General features: G+C 39.3%; 2 protein-coding genes across 2 annotated transcripts in view; one reads left to right on the top strand and one right to left on the bottom strand.

The window, feature by feature from the left end:
• Nucleotides 1–56: 56 nt before the first annotated feature.
• On the bottom strand, nucleotides 57–2,108 carry rxfp3.3a2 (relaxin family peptide receptor 3.3a2). Its single transcript, XM_069165744.1, has one exon. The coding sequence runs from the start codon at nucleotides 2,017–2,019 to the stop codon at nucleotides 874–876; it is 1,146 nt and encodes a 381-aa protein (XP_069021845.1). The 5' UTR covers nucleotides 2,020–2,108; the 3' UTR covers nucleotides 57–873.
• A 1,277-nt stretch (nucleotides 2,109–3,385) lies between these two features.
• The window catches only part of LOC138208073 (A disintegrin and metalloproteinase with thrombospondin motifs 7), a 67,545-nt gene continuing 49,777 nt past the window's right edge, over nucleotides 3,386–21,153 (top strand). The window contains exons 1-5 of the mRNA XM_069165737.1: nucleotides 3,386–3,785; nucleotides 5,968–6,335; nucleotides 12,461–12,644; nucleotides 15,452–15,651; nucleotides 20,114–20,197. Of these exons, the coding sequence (XP_069021838.1) occupies nucleotides 3,665–3,785; nucleotides 5,968–6,335; nucleotides 12,461–12,644; nucleotides 15,452–15,651; nucleotides 20,114–20,197 (957 nt within the window). The 5' untranslated portion in view covers nucleotides 3,386–3,664. The remainder of the gene's footprint in view (nucleotides 3,786–5,967; nucleotides 6,336–12,460; nucleotides 12,645–15,451; nucleotides 15,652–20,113; nucleotides 20,198–21,153) is intronic.

Below are 21,153 nucleotides of genomic sequence, written 5' to 3'. Positions count from 1 at the left end.
AGGTGTGTGTAATCAATAAGTCCAACACCACATGAATTTATGCATGTCAATGTTCTTATCTGAATCCAGATTTTCCTGTTTATTCATTATTTGCATGCATTGCACTTCTCACATAAGATATTGATTTTCTGTTTTTAATTAAAGGCTAAAAGAAATCAACTTGTAGAAATGCACCAGCTGTATCTAACAGGATGACAAACATTAATATTTCAATGCCCCAAAAGAAACCTCCAGTGCAAAAACTGTTTATGTGAGAAAATACATGATCTCTATTTTTCTTTATACATACATTAGTGGCTGAACAGTTTACTTTATATAGTCACAATACAAAATGTAGGCTGGCTATACAATACATTACAATGCTCTTAACAATGCCTCTGAATTGCAGACTGTAATATTGGAAATGCCGAATGAAGAAAAAAATAAACCATTTACTACATCAGATGGAAAAAGCAATTGATGCACAAAGAGGTTTTATAGGGTGGACATGATGGGAAAACACTTCTGTTCCAGTTGAGCACATTCATACCCTGTGTCCAAATCTGTCAGTCGCCATGCTTCTTGTCGTTTCTCAGTGTCACATAAATGGAAAAAAATATGTCAGAAGGAGGACAGAAAGAAAAGCCCGTGGCTTTATTCCATCAGAGTCATCATGTACATTTGTTGTAGGAATATAACAAATACGACGCCACGTTAGTCACACAGATACGATGTCATGTTATAAAAACAAAACACGTGATGTTTTGTGAATCTGCACTGTGTAACTTTAAAATGTTCAGATTGGCACATTGGCGAAAGCATTACGCACGAGCAATGACAGCAACAGGTGAACAACCAGAGCAAAGGAGCAGCTTTCTCCTCACCAGACTGAAGTTAACGATTGCATGGGATCATATTTGAGCTCGTTAAATCTTTACGGTCTATGATAGACAGCGTGTACTCTGCATTGTCCATAACCTGGAGAGGCACGACTCCCCGGATTCCATCCTGCGTGACAAAGCGCGTGGCGCAGCTTTTGCTGGATGATGGAGTGGAGACTCTCCAAAACAACCCGCTGAGCATCTTCCTGATCTCCGGCCTCATCAGACAGTAAAGTACCGGGTTCAAGCAGCTGTTTGCGTGCGCCAAGCACACAGTGACCGGGAACACATAGGTGTGCACCATGTAATATGACGTGTCCCAGTTAGCTGCGTTGAATTTAACCAAGACACCCCAGAAGGTGATGGCATGATTTGGCATCCAGCAGAAGAAGAAAGACAAAACCACGATAGCGACAGATTTGGTGACTCTAGATCTCCGTCTAGGGTTGCTGCTGCTCATGCTCCTCCGTCTGACGAAGCGCAGGAGCATCAGATAGTTAACAGAGACTATAAGCATGGGAATGACGAAGGCAATCAATATCTTCTGGATGTGATAGAGCGCGAGCCAGTCGTGTCCTTCAGGAAACTTGAGAAGGCAAAGTTTTTCTCCAGCGACTACAGTCACGGTGGAGAAGACAGCTGTGGGAGCTGTGGCCACTGTCGCGGCCACCCACAGCACCGCGCACACCCACTTCACACACCGTGACCTCCTGTAGGCTTTCTTCTTGAGGGCAGAGGCGACAGACAGGTACCGGGTCACGCTCATGGCAGTAAGGAAGAAGACGCTGGCGTACATGTTCATCACGGTGACCGAGAGGATGATTTTGCACATGGCGTCTCCAAAGGGCCAGCTGAAGTCCAGCGCGGTGTCCACGGCCCAGAAGGGCAGCGTGAGCACGAACTGGAAGTCCGTCACTGCCAAGTTTATGATGAAAAAATTGATAGTGGATCGTTTTCGACCTTGTCGTAACCGCATAAGGAAAAAGACTAGCAAATTCCCCACCAAACCCACCGCGCAGACTACAGAGTACACCACGGAGATGAGTATCCTGAGGATGGGGGTGCCGTCCGCGCTCACATCGATGTCTTCGAAACTGAACTTCTCATTGCCAGGAGAACTTCGGTTGAGTGATCCGCTGTAGTTAAATAACTCATCCATCTTCAAAACCAGAAACCTGGACTCACATCAGGCTTTCTACGGCACACTTCATGCGAAAATGTTTTAGCTCTTTATCTTCATTCTGTGGGTTTCCATCTTCATCACACCTCAGAATGACAGCCGAGCTGGAGTCTGCTTTTATACAGGTGTGTCGCTCCTCACCCTGAGCCATGATTGGTCGAACGACGCGTGACAGAGAAGAAGACGGCGCCATGGAGAAACGAGCAGAAAGCATCCTGAATCCAGCGGCTGACAAGGAAGGACTGATTTACTGTTTTGGCTCTCATGAATTTATGTTCCTGCTCCACAGCATGTCAGCCCATTATAGGCCTGTGATGGACTCCACCTGGCACACGAGTTCGTGCGTAAAATGTGCGTAATACTAACTTTTAACAAATTCAAATAAAATGCAAGGTTCAGACTTGAAATCTTAAGCTTTATTAATAATGTGTGTAGTACAAGGTTTCAGTAGAGACATAGCTTTCATTGGTGAACCTGATTTCTAATCTGCAGTAAAATAAAGTTTTATTCCCGCCATCTTTGTCATCAGCATCACCAAGCTCACTGTGCATTTAAGCTCCATTATAAATGTTGTCACTTTTAAGATAAATATGGAAGTATTATAACGTCAGAATTGATGTAAACAATATTATTTCAAACGTAGAAGCATTATCACCGCGTCAGTGGCCCACAGTATATTTATTCCTCCGCTAGAGGGGGCGCTAAGCTTAGGCAGATGAATATTAACACTAAGGGGAAACAATGATATCGAGTTCAGTGACAGTATAGAATTTTTTTCAATAAATTCCACGTGTTTCATTTTAATCTATTATATTAATATCCGTTTTTCTAACAGCCTATGAACTTAAATCCAAAGTTTAAGGTACATCCACAATATAAAAGTCCAGGCTTTCCAAAGTTTTTCAAGATTAGGAATCTCACTGAACTTCATGCTTTCAATCTCAGTTTCCATCACAACTGTTTGAAGTTTTTCACTTTTTTTTTTTCCAGAGTTTCCACTAACGAACCCTTGTGGTTTATTCTTTACGCACAAAGGGAGGTCTGAATGCACAAAGTAAAGCCCATGCTGTGTAATGATTTATCTGACTCCATGTAAATGCAACGGTCGAAACTGGTCCTCATTTGACCCAGAGAACCCAGAGAACCCGAAGGACCTCCGTTTTTTGGGGTGTAGCAGCCAATTGGACCGCATCGCTGTATCTGATTTCTTAGAGTAGCATTCCCCTTTAAGCTTCCAACCCTCCTGAAAGATGGCCCATTGTCTTGAGTCCACCCCTCTGTGGGGGTGGCTCTGCGAAAGTTTGCAGAGGAAAAGTTTTAAGCTGTCACTGGCTGTCGGGAGGAGACTGATGGAGGACAGAGGCACGAGCTACTCGTAAGCAAACATTTAACACCGACATACAAACAAGTGGAAAAAAAACCCAGCGAGAATGCAACAAAAGGAGGCAGACGATGTTCAGGCCTGAATTGGAGAAGTTTGTTGGGACTGTCACAGTTTGAAGTGCATGGTCGCAACACAGCGAAAAGTGCATGCAGTCCAGATGGAAATCATTTAAATTGACAGTCGACGCGGTGTTGGAGAGGCATTAAATGTTTCTAAAATACAGACAACCGTCCTGACAAAATGACCCGTTTGGACTGCGGGCTTAACGCTTCTGGACAAAGAGTGTCTCCTATTCACGTCTTCATCGCGCTTCTGGTGGTCCTGGAAAACTGCAAAGCTCTGGGATTGTCACATGAATCAGGTTAGTGAGTCCGAAAACAAAGACATTTCAAACTTTTGTGATATCACCACGTCCTCTGGCGCTCTGGTCTGCTTTCGTTGTACACATTTGTTCCATGAGTGCATCTAATTGAGCTGAGTAGAGGCAGAATGAGGCCAGCACACTGTGAACGGAGGCCAGCTGTGACTTGTGTTTACAAAGATCTGGGCTGACCACAGCAATTAAGCCAAAGGTTTTACAGCTTGGTGTGGTAGCTGCAGAGAGTGTCTGGCCTTTCTGTAGTACATAGATCAAATCAGAAGCCCAGTGCTGCTGCTGCTGTGTGACTGACAGTGACCTCTGACCTCAGCAGTGAAGGGCAGGAAACAGAATATCACTCTGGGAATTTACAGGATGTATTATTATTATTATTATTTTCATAATGGAGCTGGTTTCCATTCTACTTTGTAAAGTGTATTTTTTTTATTTTTTTTTTAACTTGCCCCAGTGGATGTCACCACATCGGAGAATTAATCCTCTGGATGCACTCCCTGCACTTTAATCCTCTTCCTCCCTTAAATTTGCAGTTTGGATGTTAAAAATCAAGGCTCTCCTGAGATTAAAAGAACAAGAAGTCTGAACTCACTCTGTCTCATCCGGTACAAATCAGCTGTGCGTCCTTGAGACCAAAAGTGACTACTGTTTGACATTTTAGACGAGGATGTGTTGCCGAGGGGAGGAATGTCTCAAACCGTAACAATTTCAGGTGTTACATGTGGCCACAGGGATCCCAAAAGACCTGATCAACATTGCTCATTTTTCTTAGGAGCTCTGAGCTGAGACTTAAAGACTTCTGGTGGCTCCACACTCCACATTGAGAATTTCCTCCTTAGTCAGTGTTTAATGCGAAAATATGATGGTTTCTGATGTAAATATCTTGTAAATTGGATCCAGATTTTCGTCAATACGACATAATTAAAGACAGTCCCGCTGATTGCTGACGCCAGCCATATTTATTGCAGTGAATCAAATCCTTTCCGTGAACTGTTGCTTTCTGAAGGACATTTTTCATGAATAAAAGATGAGTGTCAATTAAAGCACTGTTGCTGACATACTGCAGATGTTCAGTAACAAGGGCATTAATAATCTTAAAAAAAAAAGAAAAAAAAAAAAGGAGTAAAAAGATAACTCAGGGAGGTACTCCAAACAGCTGGTTCCCAACACAACATATTCTTGAAATATGTGTGCAGATAATCTTGTTCATTGCTGCAGGGAGCCGGACCTAATCTGCACTTGTAATAAGGCTGTGAAATTATTGTTTGCCTTCTGCTCATTTTTCCATGACTAAGATGAAGCTTATGAAGGTATTATGAGGATTTAGGAGTACAGGTCTCTGTACATTAACAGATTACATGCAAAGGCAGTGTGTGAAAATTACAACGCTACAAGAGTCTTATTTGTATTATGACGAGCTGCATAGAAGAAGTGACACGCTGTGAAGCAAGATGTTTGACAGCAGTAATTATTATAATTTAGTTCGCATGCAGAATAGCCTATGTTGTTGTCGATGCCCTACTTGTACTTATCTTAAAGGAATATGATGTTTTGCAGTAGCACTATTTATTATTCTGATATAATAAAATACAGAAAATTACTGCTATTACTTGCAGCAATTGACAAAGTGAGTGTTTTTGTCCAGCTTGCCTCATCTCATTGTCAGTTCTTGCTCGTCTTGCATTCAGCTTGGAGAAATCTGTTAGAATAACCTTGTGGTTTCACAGTATCTTCCTCTGATGAAGCCTAAGCTTTACTGTCCTTTGTTGTAGCTCTAAGTTTTTATGTCCAAATCACATCCACACTTTGCAGGTTTCTCCCTTTATTTGGAACTAATTCCACCGCATGTGTAAAAGTGCCTAATGTGTCTCAATATTGATATCAAGTAATGAACAAGACTTAACCGACTTAAATTGAGGGAAGCTGGATGTAGAGAACTGAGTGCCACTCCTGCTGCTTATGGCACGTTTTCTTCCTTTGCTCATGACAGGAGTTCATTTCAGCTCTATCCAAACATTAAAATAACAGATCAGACAGCCATATGGATTTGTTTAGAATTTGCTTAGTTTTGTTTACAGCTTTACAGACGCTTAATTATATAATTATCACCCTTTGTCCCATGATTTAGTAACCCATCTTACATCTTCTCTTCCCACCATGGCTTTGACAGAGAGAGTTCTGCGCGGCCTGCCTCCGTATGAAGTGGTTCACCCTACTAGAGTGGATGCCAGAGGTCACTTCCTGTCCAACTTCCTGTCTCATCATGCTCGCCGCGTGCAGCGTCGGGAAACCTCAGAGGAGCCGATGGACTTGGACCGAGTCTTCTACCAGTTTTGGCACGGCGGCCACAGCTTGCACTTTAACCTCACCCTTAATCCGCACCTGCTGGCTCCAGGCTTCCTGACGGAGAGGAGGTACGGTGGCCTGGATGGGGCCCAGCTGCGTCCACCTGGATCATCCCAGTGCCATTTCTTAGGCGAAGTATGGGATGAGGCCGCTGTTAAAGGGAGTGCAGCCATAAGTACCTGCGATGGACTGGTGAGTGGAACCAGTCTATTTTAAGTCATTTAAAAGCTGTAAGTGGATTGGAAGTTGTAATCAAATGCATTTCATGTTTAACACAGAAGTGTCAGCAGGAGCAGAGTGCTGTATTCAGAGCTCAGTTAAGTGTGTATAATAAGAGTTTAATATCAAAACTATGCAAATGGATTTTCACTCAGACATCATCTCCCCCTTTATGGATTTTTACTCCAAGCAGAAGCTAAACACAGCTTGACAGTTTGGTGAAACCATGAATTTTCTCACTTTAACCCTGAAATGTTGGGTTGTTTTTCACCATTACAGACACAGAAAAAGGAAAGCCTAGTAAAGGCAGAAATGATTCAAGAAATCATTGTTTCTTTGTGATGAAAGGAAAGCTCTTTTTTTTTTAAAGGGGGAGTTAGAAGCAATTTATCACGGTGCCTAAAACAGTCCATAGGTTTTTTTTTATTTTTTATTTTTATTTGTTTTTTTTTACAGATGCCTGAATTCCATTTAGATGCTTCAGTTGCAGAGTCCTGGTGTTCATGTAGACTCACTGTCACACTGTAAGGTTTACGGGGACTCGCAAATACAACAGAGCCAAGTGTCAATTTTTAGTAACAGTCTGAATGTCGGCTATGAAAACAACCTAACTGGGTAGAGACCTTCAGTCTCTCTCTATACATGTCCTATCTGTCTCTTGACTATACTCCATCCAATAAGGGCAAAATAAAATGATCTTTAAAGAAAAGAAAAGATGTTCTCAGCAACCCGTCCAGCATAAATCTAAATACCGAGCTCTTTCCCTGCATTTCTTTTGACTTGTGAAGTTAAATGGCCACTTTGAGGTGCCACTTTGAACGAGCAGTGTATTTAAGCATTGAGCGAGTACATTAAACAGATGCGACACATGCTGTAAACTCATCCACAGAGCTGCATCTCTCACTTGCGTAACTCAGACTGGTGATGAACTGTTCAAAAACACGTGTGGAAGTTACTTAAGAAGAACAAGAGAGATCTTTTTTTTATTCCACCATTCTTCAAATTTGTTAAACCCAGCACCTACAGTGCATTACCCACAATGTAGCGCCTTGATTCTGGTTCGTTGTGCTCATGGCAACTTATGTACCCCATTTATCAGATTTCATAAAAGGCTTTCTACAACTTCTCTCTCATCTCCAAGCCCTGCGAACACACTTTGATGTGTATAATTGGTACAGCTCCTCCTTCAGGTGATGGGGAAGCTTCTCTTCTGTGTTTCAGCCTAACAGTTGCAGTCACATACAGTTTGTATAGTTCAGCACATGGATTAAAAAGCCTGATCAATACAACCTTCTATTTAATATGAATAGTGTTAAAAACAAACCATTTGTTTGAGGCACTTTCATTTTTATCCAGGTGGTCCTAGTTGTCTGCGAGTCCCATTTTAGCGCTCTGTTCATACACACTGTGGTTGACCATTTTCACCTGTAAAGCCAGCTCTGCTGGGAGTTTTATTAAATGTCGGACTCACCCACTCAACATGTCGTAAACAAACAGAGCCTCAAGCAAGTAAGAAAAAAGAAAAGTGCAATTCTAGTCTGCTATTTTTCCTTAAGGATGAATTCTGCTTTCTCACTTGACAAAACAATTTTCTCTGCAACAGTCAACAGAGCTCCAGTGTTATTATCATAGTGGCTACTTCATAATGCAACTGAAGATGTTCCCTTTCGGAATAAAAAAAAAAAAAGAAACCGGTGAGATGCCGGAAATACAACTTTTTTTTTGGATAATAATAAAGGCAAAGGTTCATCATGCAAATGCTGCGGCATCTGGAAGAAGCTTCAGTGTCCTGAGTTTTAAAGAACATCACAGAAGAGTCACTTTGAGTCACTGTCAGAGTGATATACCCATTTTACGATGATGAGTGGTAAAATGGACCTTTGTCTTATTGAGAGTATTCAGGTCCTTGATAGTTGTGGAGCAGCCATGATGATTGCATTGTTCTCCAGAAAGATTGCGTTGGTCGAGCTGTTGAGTCAAAGCAGAGCTTGGTGTTGAGCACCTGAGACCTTGACACAATGTTCAACTAAAAACAAAAAAAAAAAAAAAAAACAGGAGCTTCATGTTATAACATTTTCTGTGATATTTTTCGAACCTTAAAGTTAAAAAGTCAGCTTTTCCTCTTCAAAGCCATTCATTCAGTCATAAATATCTTCTCTTCTTTACTTTTCTGCTTCATGCAAAAAAATGCATTAATAACAAAGCTTGTGTGTTGGAAAGAGTCAGATCAGATTCATCCAGCACTTCTAACCTTTGTTTGACAGCTTTCTATTATTCCATTTTCTTGTCTTCTTTTCAAAAGAAGTTTTTCTTTTTTACAGCAGATAATTGTTTTCTTTTTTAGAAGTAGATAAAAATGTTCATTAAAACTACAGTTTGTCATGATGAAAGAAATTGTATACACGGTACTTCTAGGCTTCTCTTGAAATCCCACACTTCTCAATGCCCCAAAAAAAAAAAAAAAAAAAAAAAAAAAAAAAATTTAAACAAATTGTATTTCAAGACTTGTATTTAGAAAAACTGCTTCACAAACATTGCACTAAGGTTGTAGTTTCCTAACATTATGTGCAGCGCCCAGCACATTCATGAGCTATCGCTGTGTCAGCCTGCACAAGATACCATTCGTCTTTGTGAACGTTGTTTGTGAAGTTTTGCTACAGATGCAGCTATTGCAACTTACAAACAAGTTAAAAACTGAAAACCTGACCTGACCTTGGATTCTGTGCACAGATTGTTGCTGTTGTTGTTGTTGTCCTTGTCTGATATTAGAACTGTAATTTCTTCAGAAGTTTGGCCATGATCAGTTGTCGTGACATCCCGAATCATAACACCTTTGTTTATCAAAGCATGTGTTCCCATCTACTGCTTATGTGCGTTCGTGTTGTTCCCTGTGAGACCTGATGCTGTGCCACTTTACAGATATTTGCCTCAGTGAGGAGCTGATGATTATTAGAAGAGATGCACTGATTAGGTTGTACCTTGTAAGCTTTAAGGTCATACTTCTAATTTTCCACCTGCAAACACAATACATTCAGAACCACTGATGATCAAATTGTCTTTTTTTATTTTCACTGTTACTGTTACTGTGTGCGTTCTCTCAATTGTCCTTCTTTCATTGAAAACCAAAACTGCTTCATTTACATGAGCACAAATTAGTGCTGTGAGTGCATTGCAACTATCCTTAACGTCACCTACATCTCTTCTCATGCATTAGAGAGCTTATGTCCAACATACTGCTGTGACGCGCAGTGGCTCAGTATGGTCCAGATATGCACGTATGTATTTAATAGTTAACAAAAGCAGATCTTCTTCAGCAACAAAACAAATATCAACGTGTCAGCCAGAGCCTGAGCAATATGCAAAACTATAACATGTGGATAGCGAGATCTCATTTACAATATTATACATCACTCTGTTGTTGAACTGCAAATGAACAGGCTTCCTTTTCTTAATTAAAATATATATGGAAAATTATTTTGTCCTGCAGATAGTGCATTAAGGTTCACTCTGAAGACGTTTTGGTCAAACATAAACATGCAGTAACAAGTTTTATGGGACACATCAGATCAAAGTAGAAATAACTGTCAGACGAGAGGTTTTGTTGTGGCTTTACATTTCTGAACCACAGTAAGAGACAGTTTTTTGTTGAAGTAAACTGAATTTTGTTTCCTCCTGCTTGTAGATATTTTATTTCCATAAGAATGTACGTCTTGAAAAAGTGTGATGCCAGATTCTTGTAAACTGTGGAGTCACTGGTCAAAAAGATAAATGCTGCAGGGGTTTTGTCATTGACAGAAGTGCAAAGACAACCTGACATTTACAAAGAAATTGCTGAGGCATATAGTTTTAGAGATATTGTGAAATTGTGCAGAATTCCAAATATCACTTAGGTGCCCATTAGTGTAATAGAAAAAATACTGCATTGATCTGATTTAATTTCAGATCAGTGAAGTTGCATATATTAAAACTATTCAGAAGGACATGAGTCTGAACATCCAATCCTACGCGTTAATGTCCAGCTTAGTTTACATTTACCGTCCTAGATGAGCTGGAGCCATCCCTTAGTTCTGCTGTGTAAAGCCTCGGCTGCTGGGGAACCTTCCATGATGCACTGAGCTTCACTTCAATCTTCTCTCTTTCACTCTGTGTGCATTTATATTCAGCCATTTTATACATTATCTTTATGCTTCTTCACTCTCACAGTTTTGTGCTTTTTGTGCCGGTATCTCTGAAGCTGCATGTTCTTGATCTGCGGTTACTGTCCCCACCAACCTACCCAATGTTTATTTGTTGCTGTCCCTCTCTATGCTGTTCTTTTCCCTCTCTGATCTCCCCTCACACCAACCAGTTGAGGCAGATGTTCGACCACCTCTGAGCCCGGTTCTATCGGAGGTTTTCTTCGCGTTAAAATAAAGTTATTTCTTTCCGCCTGTCGCTCATGTGGGAACTTTTGGATCCCTCTTTATATTCCTCTGTTGTGAGGACTTTCCTGTGTTAAGTGCCCTGAAATGACTTGTGTTGTGATTTGGTGCTATATAGGCTAAATTCGATTCAGTTGAATTGAATTATTTGATTCTACACACCGTGCTATAAACAAGATTTGAATGCGGGGTTTCTACAGGTTTTTGGGAAATGTTAATCCCACTGTTTATTGTCACGGACTGTTCAACCATTGAGCCAGTGTCAGGAAGCAGCTCACAAGTATGGATAAGAAAATGGTATAGGTAGGAGTAGAGTTGCTATAATAACAAAGTATCCATACCAAAAGATCCAGCTCCTTTGATTGTTTCTACAGATGTATAAGCTCCATACATCTCATGGGCTGTTGACCGTTCAACACGCATCCCGTCACAACATGTGCACCCGCTGACAGCTACTCTTTGAAGCTACTCTGTCTTCGTTACTGCATCCGTACATACGAATCCTCTTCCTCTGCTTTACTTATTCATTATGTGGCCAACATGCTTATCTGAGCAACAGCGGGATTATGTGACAGCTGGGGAGAGAGTTAAGCGGAACAGAAGGTGAATGCAAATTCAACATAAGACGGGGATGGTCTGCAGAAAAAAAAAATGTGGCTACTGGAATTCGGTTTTGGCACAGTGCCTGCGAGATTTAGGGCGCAGTAACTTACCAGACATTTGATCTTTCGTCCGCCTCAGTCGGGCTCTGGATGAATACAGCGAGCAAAAAGACACCGAGCTGTTTAAAGGGTTTTATTTATGTGTGCGGAGGACAAGTTTTATTCAGGAGCCTTTTCTCCTAAACTTGTTATTTAATAAGCAGTTTTGCAGACAAAATACAAATAAAGTACAACTTTTAAAAAAAATATTAACAAACACACGGTAAAATATTTATTTTCGCTGAAACAATTTAACTGTGAAGCACCTGCAGGATGTGATAAGACTGTATAACAGTGCAGTCAAATTAAATCATTCACAGCAGGTCACTGGTAACATAAAATCAAATTAGACACTGATGGTCACACAAATACAGAAGAGCAATTTTTTTTTTTTTTTTATCTAATCACACTCCATGGCGTTTTTTCGCTTGTCTAAAACTGAGAAGTAAAAATAAAAGCACTTATATTTGTTTGTGAATGTTCTTTAAAAATACTATAATGTCAAGCCTTTGTGTGGCCACATACAGGTGGTGATGTCAGGCTGCAATGTTCCTACTACAGTACTCCACTATAAAATGAGGAAAAGTTGCAAATCCTCACATTTAAGCACCCAGGTCCTCAACATTTCTGTTTTAGAAATGATTTGAAGAATTGATTGATAATCAAAATGGTTTCTGATTATTTTTCTTTGGATAAACAAATTGATCGACTAATTGTTGCTGCTCCATGCTGATGTGTCACCTCATGTCTATCATTACATACTGTATCTATGATGAAAGAAGTAAAGTATGTTGTTTTGTTCAAAAGTCCTTTATTATGCTTTAATAGTGCTTTTAATGCTTTAAATGTTAAATAAGTTTTTAGTAAATGGTTCCGTATTTCAGCAACTCCTCTGTGTCGACCCAAATTGAAATAATGACTTGGCTATTTAAAGACGCGAAGAGAAAACTGACCTGCAGCTCTTTTGTTTCTTCAGACAGGACTGTTCAAGTTGTCTCATGAAGAGTTCTTTATTCAGCCTCTGGAGAAGTCGAGTGATGAGACGTCAGCAGCACAGGCCCATGCCATCTACAAACGCCATGTGTCCTCTCCCTCCTGGACTCCAGTCACACAGCCCATCTCAGGGAAACAAGTTCACAATGGTACCTGTGGAGTCCAAAGTAAGTCATATATGCACATACATACATGCACACATCATATGTAAAGTTTTTTTTTATAACACTTACAAGTTCTTATTTGTTCTACAAAATTGTGTAACAACAGACAGACAGCACGTGTAAGAAGTAGAAATGGATCATAAGCCCACATTATGACCAGCCTCATCCTCTGATTACTCATATGACACTGAGCACTGACGGATGAGAATGAAGATGTTAACTGATAAAATGTCTCCCTCATGAGTTGGTCTCCGTCTAATAATCTGCAGAGGTCAAGTGAATAAAGATATTGAAGACAACCTGCTTAAAATTCTGAGTTGGCTTAAATGACCCTGAAAGAAACTTGAGCGTCCCAGAGAGATCGGGAAGATGTGCTTTGAGTTGTGAATACATAATGTGGGTAATCTACACGGCCTCTGCCCTGTGAACCACTTGGAAAAACAACAACATGAATCCAGTCGGTGTGACTAAGCGGTGGTTTTAAAAGTTTTTAAGGGACCACTTATATCGGGTTTTTTTTTCCTTTGTTCTAGCCACCAGCAGATAAGAAGTGTATTTGGACACTTGAGCCACCCTTGAAAATGCTTACATTTCATTGAATTTAGAAAATGGCAAAGCAAATGACATTTATTTAAAGAAGGATAGCTGAAGCACACTTGTCCGGCAAAATAATGTACGTTGTACAGAAAGAAGTTAGTTCGAGGACGTTTTTAAGTCATTCTTCTGGCATTAACTAAACTCCTAAAAACTCACGTCTGTTCATCAAAATTACATAAATATAATTTTTTTTCCTAAGAAAAGAAAAGCTCTAATGCTTATAACACTTGTTTCAGTTCAATATGGAAAGTGTATCCCTGCCAGCTGATGGGATTAGTTCCTTAGGTATTTGACATATGAAACCCGGGCTGTCTGCACCCGTGTTTTTTAGATTGTCAGACACTCATTCCAGTTCCAAAATGGAAACGCTAAACCAAGACGTTGACAGCTTATTTTGGGCATGATATGTCTTCAAGCATATAAAGAAAACACCCCATGGGCATGTTACAAAGGTTAAAGACTTGATTTTTATTGGAGGGGATCTTTGAATGATAAAACATTATACATATTGTTCAAAATTAAGACTTAAATGTATTTGAACACTCAATAGTGGCTTCACTATTAGTTCGCCATTCTTTATTTTGCTCAGCAGCTTGAAGAGGTCTGAACAGGGGAGTTAACCAGGTTTGTTATTAAGTGTTTCAGTCAGCAGAGCTTCAGGTTTATCCACTCTAGAGCAGGAAGCTGCCATTTCCTTCTCCATCACGTCTGATTGATGCTCAATGGGATTTAGGGTAGGACTCTGGGAGGGCCTTTCAAACATTTCTCAAACATTTTGGCTTGTACGTTTTGTGTAAAAGTTATTAATTTCAGACTGGTGATTTCTTTTAAGCTTGTACCCAACATTCCTCTCTACATTTTAGAGGCCATGATTCCATCACTAAATACAAATGTACCTACACTTTTGTAAGAAAAACAAATCTTTAATATTTTCTACTTCATGCTTCACTTACTGCAGGCTGGTTTAAGTTCTTCTCTTGGTTTTCTCTACAATTTCTCTACATACAGCAAACCATCAGGTCCATTTGGTTGAATTTGGAGTGCTGTTTCTCTGTAGATGTCCTTTTGCAAATATAATCCCAGTTTAAAGCTTCTTCTGAATGCTTTCCACGCACCGCTCCACTCTGTACATACTCTGCTGCATGGAATAGTCTGTAAACTGATTTCAAACACAGTTATCCTCTTTGACAATATTTCCAACTATGGAGGATGATGGATGGAGATTTTGTAAAGATGATAAGTAGAGTGGCCTTCTTTGTGCAAATAAACAATGCTTACGTTTTTTTATGAGCTCTCGGTTTGTTTTTGCCTTTTTCAAGTTGCATTTAACTAAAAAGTTTCAAGGCAACTTAAAATATATAAATAAAGTCAGTTACCATCACACTGGTGCACCGAGCCGAGTAATGTGTTTTTCATCACAATAATGATGGACATGTTCTACAAGCAGAACCTAAATGGGTATTTTTATGCTTTCTGAAGTGACATTTTAAAAGTATTTGTTTAGAGTTGTTCTAAAGGTTTATTATTCTATAAAATCACCATTTCAACCAGCTGGAAATTTGCTGATAGCTTAAATACCCAAATACCAGACAGCAATCAGACAGGAGAATTGTTTTTTTTGTCTAATCCGGCGAATAAATAATTCCAAAATGTCATCACATTGACAGAAATATTTAACTTAAATGCACTATTACTCACAATGATTTGGCAAAAATTCCCCAAACTGAGCCAATTTCTATTTTCCCATCTCCAGATTCCCATCAAAGTGTGCACACATGCCCTTTCACAGCCATTCACAGTTAGAATAAATTGAATTCATCATATTTCAAAAAGAATGATGATTACCAAGGCAGAGCACCAACTAAAGCACTCACAGAGAAATGTCTTAAAGCTACAAAAAGGAAAAAAAAAATTAATTATAGGCATTATTGCAGATTATTCCTTGAGAATGCTTTATGAAGCTAAAATGACAAATAATGTTTCTGGGTGTGTTACTCCTTCAAAAGCAGACAAAAATTGATTTCTTTATGTTATTTGTTATTTATGCAGTGAAATAACACCTACTCTGTCAATTTGGCCATGAGCAGGTGAAGCTTGATCCAAAAGAAGCTTGCTGAGTGTGTGCGACAAGTTAAAGTCATACTTGGTGAGCGTTGTTGGCACACACTGTGCCCCCGTGAGAAAGTTTTAAATTTCTATTTTCCCATCTCCAGATTCCCATCAAAGTTTTGAAGACATTGAGAGACAGCGGGAGCGGTGGGAGCACCGGCAACAGAGAAGAAGAAGGAGAATCCGTCAACGCTCAGTCAGCAAAGAGAAGTGGGTGGAGACGCTGGTGGTGGCCGACCCTAAAATGGTCGACTATCATGGGAGCAAAGCTGTGGAAAGCTACGTCCTGGCTGTCATGAACATCGTAAGCATTTAGCAAAAACATTGATGTTCCATTTCCATGCATCAAAATTCAACATCAACAATTTTCAACCCGTTTGATTGTCTTCAAGCATTTATCAGCACACAGAATTTATTCAAAGGAAGACCTTCAAAGTTTGGGAAATTAACTTTTTCAAGATTCTTTGGTCATCTCTTTATTGGCTTACTAGGAATTATTTGTAGCCTCCAGTCACTCCTAACAGACTTAGTGAAAAACACACATCATGAAGAACACTTTTACATATAATAGAAATAAGATGAAAATGTTGAATTGATGTGTCCCTTGTGTTTACGGGATAAATGTAATTCATGAGCCAGTGGGCAGTTAGCTGAGCTGTCACACTGAAAGCCCGGCCAAGTCTGAAGTTCAAAAATCTTCCCTGAAATACCTCTCAAGCTTAAAAGAAAAGAACACATTATATCTCATATCTATTCCATACACGAATTGAAATATAAAAAAAATGTTGTGGTTCCCATCAGTGAGCTTTTTAGATACTGGCTAACAGGTTGGGTTTTATTTGGACAGAGCCTGGCTCGCTGTTTTCCTCCATATTTTTAGACTGTATGCGAAAGCTAAACTAACCGTCTCATGGCTGCAGCGTCATATTCTGCATATGTTCAAATGCATGAATGTGTGATGTGCCACACAGTTTGGAAAATGATCTCGTGATGATCATCAATAGCTGTGGTAGAAAGCTCAGTAAGTGGATGTTTCAGCTGAACATGTTTTGTTTTACGTGTTCATTTTAGCTTTTGGCTTTGGCTGCATACGCTACTGTTAGCATTTGCTAATGCTTAGCACGTTGATCAGTTTTTAGTGTTGCATGTGTTTGACTTCTGCCACTGTTTTCATAAATGCGCCATACAAAATACCATTTTTTTAAAAGCAGGATTAAAAGAATAAAAGCCCTGTCAAGTCATCCTTATTACAAATTACATTTTAAATGTAATATTGCCAAGTAGTTTCATAGATTTAAATTAATAAAAAAAATATATATAAAATAATCTTTGCAGATGTTTTGAAAGCAGAGCTGCATGATTTTTGGACATCTTCCCAGATGTTTCGGATAATGGTTTAAAGTTTTTCCATCTTCATGTCGGCTTACACAATGAATGTATTAAACTGGTCTTTTCTGCCTTTTATCAACCACGGCTCTCTCACCTTCCACAATCAATATTATTACGACGCACTTCTGGGGTTACGTAAACTGACTCCTCTGTTATTGATTACCGCATAATTGAGCTTTTCCAAAATACAGTGATGTTGGCTCGGACCGCAGCGACTGAACGGGCTGTCGGGGGATAGAATATCAGGAAAGGGAATTCACTGACAGAAAAAGGACACGGATTAACTGACTTGGCAGACAATAATAAATGGAGGAAGCAGCCATTATTCCCCACATCCTCTCGTCTTTTTTTTTTTCTTTTTTTTTTTTTAGTTCTTTACACTACAGCTTTGAACTTTAGAGCACCAAACAATTCAGTCAGCGTGAAAACAACCTCACAGAGCTTCAAAGGAAACCACCTCTTGCCCGTGTCCAAACAATAAGTAATGTCATCATGTTCCCCAGCTGTTAGTTGCTCCATTGTCTCATCACCGACATGGTCTCGAAGTTGTCAAATTCACAAGAGGTTCATAGTGTATTTTTGTCTTCTGCAGTGCTGCGTGCACACAGTGGAAGTGCACACTACAGCCAGGAAAGTCAATCTCAGCAGAAACAAACGGGAATCCCTTTCACCAAAATAGCTCCCAACTTCCTTTCACAGGGTGATCTGATGGTACATTATTCTATTTTCTCAGGAATATTTATTATCACTGTATCCTAATGAACAAGCAGCAGTAAGAGCACGCAGTAAAGATGCAGATGCATTGCACTGGAAATTCAATGAGAACTCTTTACAGTGACCTTTGGGTCTCGGTACAATGCACAGCGCTGTATGTGGGCTTAACGGAAACATGTAACATCAACAGCACTTTGTTGAGGAAAAACAAAAAGCCACAGCTCTGTGTTTATTCACCAGATAAACAATAGAGAAAAATGGATCAAGCTAGACAAAAAGCAGACTTAACATTTCTGATAAGAGTCTTTAAAAAGATGTTGAAGTTGTTTGTTCAGACATGCGCCAAAAATATCCATGAATGAGCCCAACTATTAGGCTATGAACAGAGTTGGGATGAAGTGACTCTTTTGTGTCTCAGAGCTCTTTAAGTGCCACAGATTTCTAACTTGTATTGAAGATGTAGTGTCTAGAACCTTTTCCTGATGGCAAGAAAAACAAAGTATTATGTGTTATATAACTGAAGTGTCATCAGACTCAAGTTTTCATTTATAAATGCAATTATTTGTATGACAGAATAAGCCGCTCTCTCTTTCATTTTGGCATCGATCTGTAGCTGAAAGTCATCTTCAGCATCATGTTAGCTTCTGCCGAACAGTGACGTACGTTTTGAGAATTGAACAAGGCATTTACTGTGTTGAATATGTAGATAGAAAGCTTGAAGTTCGCTTGTGAAGCATACATAATAAATGAATGACATCAAAATGAAAGCCCATTGAATTGGCTACAAAAATCTATTATCTCTTTGGGCACGATTGCCTTGTTTTGATAGTAGACAAAAAGATAAGTTACAGTAAATAAAAGGAGACGGGATGCTATTCTATAAAGCTACAAAGGGGATTATTGTATATGGTATATGGAAACCTCAAGGCCACCAAATTCTACACTATTTCATAAATGCACAGTTCAACAGCATATAATGTACGATACTTTTTTTACTGCTATTTTATTGCTTTTCTATTATTCTATTATTATCTTATTGCTTCTGTATGCTGCTGTAGCGAAAACAATTCCCCTCGGGGATTAATAAAGTAACTACCTAACCTAACCTAACCTACTGTTCACTTTAGCTGTGACATAGGTGGTCAAATGTATTTTTTCTACTGGGGTGAACGCAGCATAAGAAAACAGGGAGACAGACTTAAATGCCTGCATAGTTTTTGCACAACTGAGCAGTTACCTAGTTACAAAAATGTCCTGACTCAGCCACCTCCCTTCAGACTTTGAAAAGGTGAGTGTGGCTGTTGGAGTTTCAGACTTTGTCCTACAGTCTGACAAGTATTTTGTTTTAAGCACGCCGTTTTTTTGTTTTTTTTTCATGGTAAACCAATATCCACCCTAAACAGGAAGGTCTTGTTATATACATGTTTTCTGCAACAGCAAGTGAAACATGCCGCCAGTTCCAGTTCCAGAACGAATTCCTGAAGAATTCAATGAGACCTTTATGATGATGGATCAGCAGCAGAGCTTTGGTGTTGCTCTCTGATGAAGCTTCTGTTGCAAATGATGCTCATAGTCACTTTGTTTCTCAGATCAATTGACCTTGACCTTACCTGTTCTCTAGTAATCAACCCCATACTGCCTTCTACCCTTCATAAAGCACCTCTTTCAATTGTCACCTCAACTTGCAGCAAGATGACTTCTTAAATGCAATCGATTTTTACACTTCATTTACACAGTTCTTTAACTTTTGAGGCTTTGGACATAAAACAATGACAAAACCATCCAAGCAAACCATCTTATTTTGAAATGAGAATTTGTGTTCCTCGGACGCTGTTAACAACTTTCATGTTACTCAAGCACAAAGTAGAAACTATAAGCTGAAAGCTGATGGGAGTCCAATTAATTGAAAGTTCATTCTGTGTTCTGTGTTGTGTGGTACTCTAGTGCAGAGAAGTCAGGGTTATATAAAATTACAAGCTATTATCATTGTCCATTAAATTATTCCTGCAGCCTTAGCTCTTTGCAAGAATATGTGAAATAAAAAAATATGTTGAAGCTTTAATACTGAGAGGAGGAATTGTTGTTAAAAAGCTCACTGCACCATGTCAAACCTCTTAATAACTCAAAAACCTGTTCCTCTGAAGTTCTGCATCTCCTTGTAAGTTGCATTATACATGAAAGAAATGAAGGAAATAAATTTAAACATCCAAAAACAGAGGACAAAATGTTTCTGAAAAGAAATATGTTTGATACGTTTATAAATGCTGTTTTTAAGTGTATGGTTTTGGCCTTGAAATTAAAATCCAAACATTCACGGTTAGATGCAAAAGTAACTGATTCAAATGTATCACTCTTTTCATCCAACATTTCAAGGTCTGACTGTTGGGTTTCCTGCATTATGAAGCTTTAACAGGACTGGTCTATTTTCATGTTGGATCTCTGTCATTTCCTTGTTTATGATAAATGTATTTTCAATTATTTTCCAACATTTTCCAGAACGTCTGGCTCGTAGCAGCTACGTGCTAGCCTTGTTTTCTCTCAGTCGTGGTTGAGTAAAATATATAACAGCTACTGGTATAACAGCTACTGGATTGTAAAAATTGTGTTATTGTATTGAGCCAGTGCTGTGGATTAATGTAATATTTAATGGATTTCTCTTTCAGGTGGCAGGTCTGTACAGAGATGCCAGCATTGGAAACGCTATCAACATCGTGGTTGTTCGACTCATTCTACTGGAACAGGATGAGGTAAAACCAAATATTTGTGTAGATTGAGGAGGTGTGGTTGATTTTAGATCACACAAAGTTAAAAAAAAAAAAAAGGTATACGTTTTATTTCTCAAAGGCAAACTGATCAATATTAAGAGTGTCAATTAAAAAGAGTGGTCCGTAGTACACCTCCTCTTTTTGCATACTTCATATGGAATGGAAATTTAAACACAACTCATAACCCATGTACTTTGAGTAAGTCAGCAAAAAACGTAAACTTAATTCACAGTTACCGTCACCATCCGTGGCATTGAATCCAAAATGCTTTCTTACATGAATTTTTAGGGAGTTTGGTGTCATAAATGTCCATTTTAGCACCGCTCGCTGCTTTTCTCTATTTCTTTATAAAGTTGTGTTTCTTTTTCTATGCCAAGTGCGTTTCTTGTAACTGTGCGACACTCATGTGATGTCCCCGTAGTGTTTTCCTTTCAGTGAATGATATTCCTGAAAATGTGTTCCCCTTTGCTCGCTTCACTGTTGACGTCTACCCAGGGCTTTGTGTTACAAAGGTTACATTGTGCCCTCATTATCAGCTCAGTGCAAAGTTTATCGTTTATATGCTTCACTCACAGGTGTGTGACTTGACCTGGATATGATGTGTTCGTCGTTATGTTAATTACGAGAGATAAAACTGAGCCTGCTCCTCTCCCCCTCTCCCCTCTTTTCCTTTCCCCTCTCATAAAAAAAAATAATTGAAAAATCAACAGCAGCGACCTATTTTAGTTGCTGCTAATTGCTGCTAATTGACACTCACACTGAAAGAGGTATGTTATCCAAACCAGCTGTAAAAATGTACAGAAATGGCTGCCAACAGGGTTGATGTGAGAATAGTGCAAATCTGTGCTATTAAAGGTTTAAGTACGCAACAGAGTTACATATGAATCTGTTGCTTTTGTCTGTAATCAAGACCCGCTAAAATGCAGCATCAAATGATG

Source organism: Embiotoca jacksoni, unplaced genomic scaffold (assembly GCF_022577435.1).
Source record: "Embiotoca jacksoni isolate LCO1_2020_lvr unplaced genomic scaffold, fEmbJac1.0.p SCAF_35, whole genome shotgun sequence".
In the NCBI taxonomy this organism is placed as follows: Eukaryota; Metazoa; Chordata; class Actinopteri; family Embiotocidae; genus Embiotoca; species Embiotoca jacksoni.
The sequence above is the reverse complement of the archived record's forward strand: the minus strand, read 5'-3'. Positions and strand labels throughout refer to the sequence as shown.

Coding starts and splice junctions, on each gene's coding strand:
- rxfp3.3a2 (XM_069165744.1), bottom strand. CDS start 2,019: ATGGATGAGTTATTTAACTACAGCGGATCACTCAACCGAAGTTCTCCT.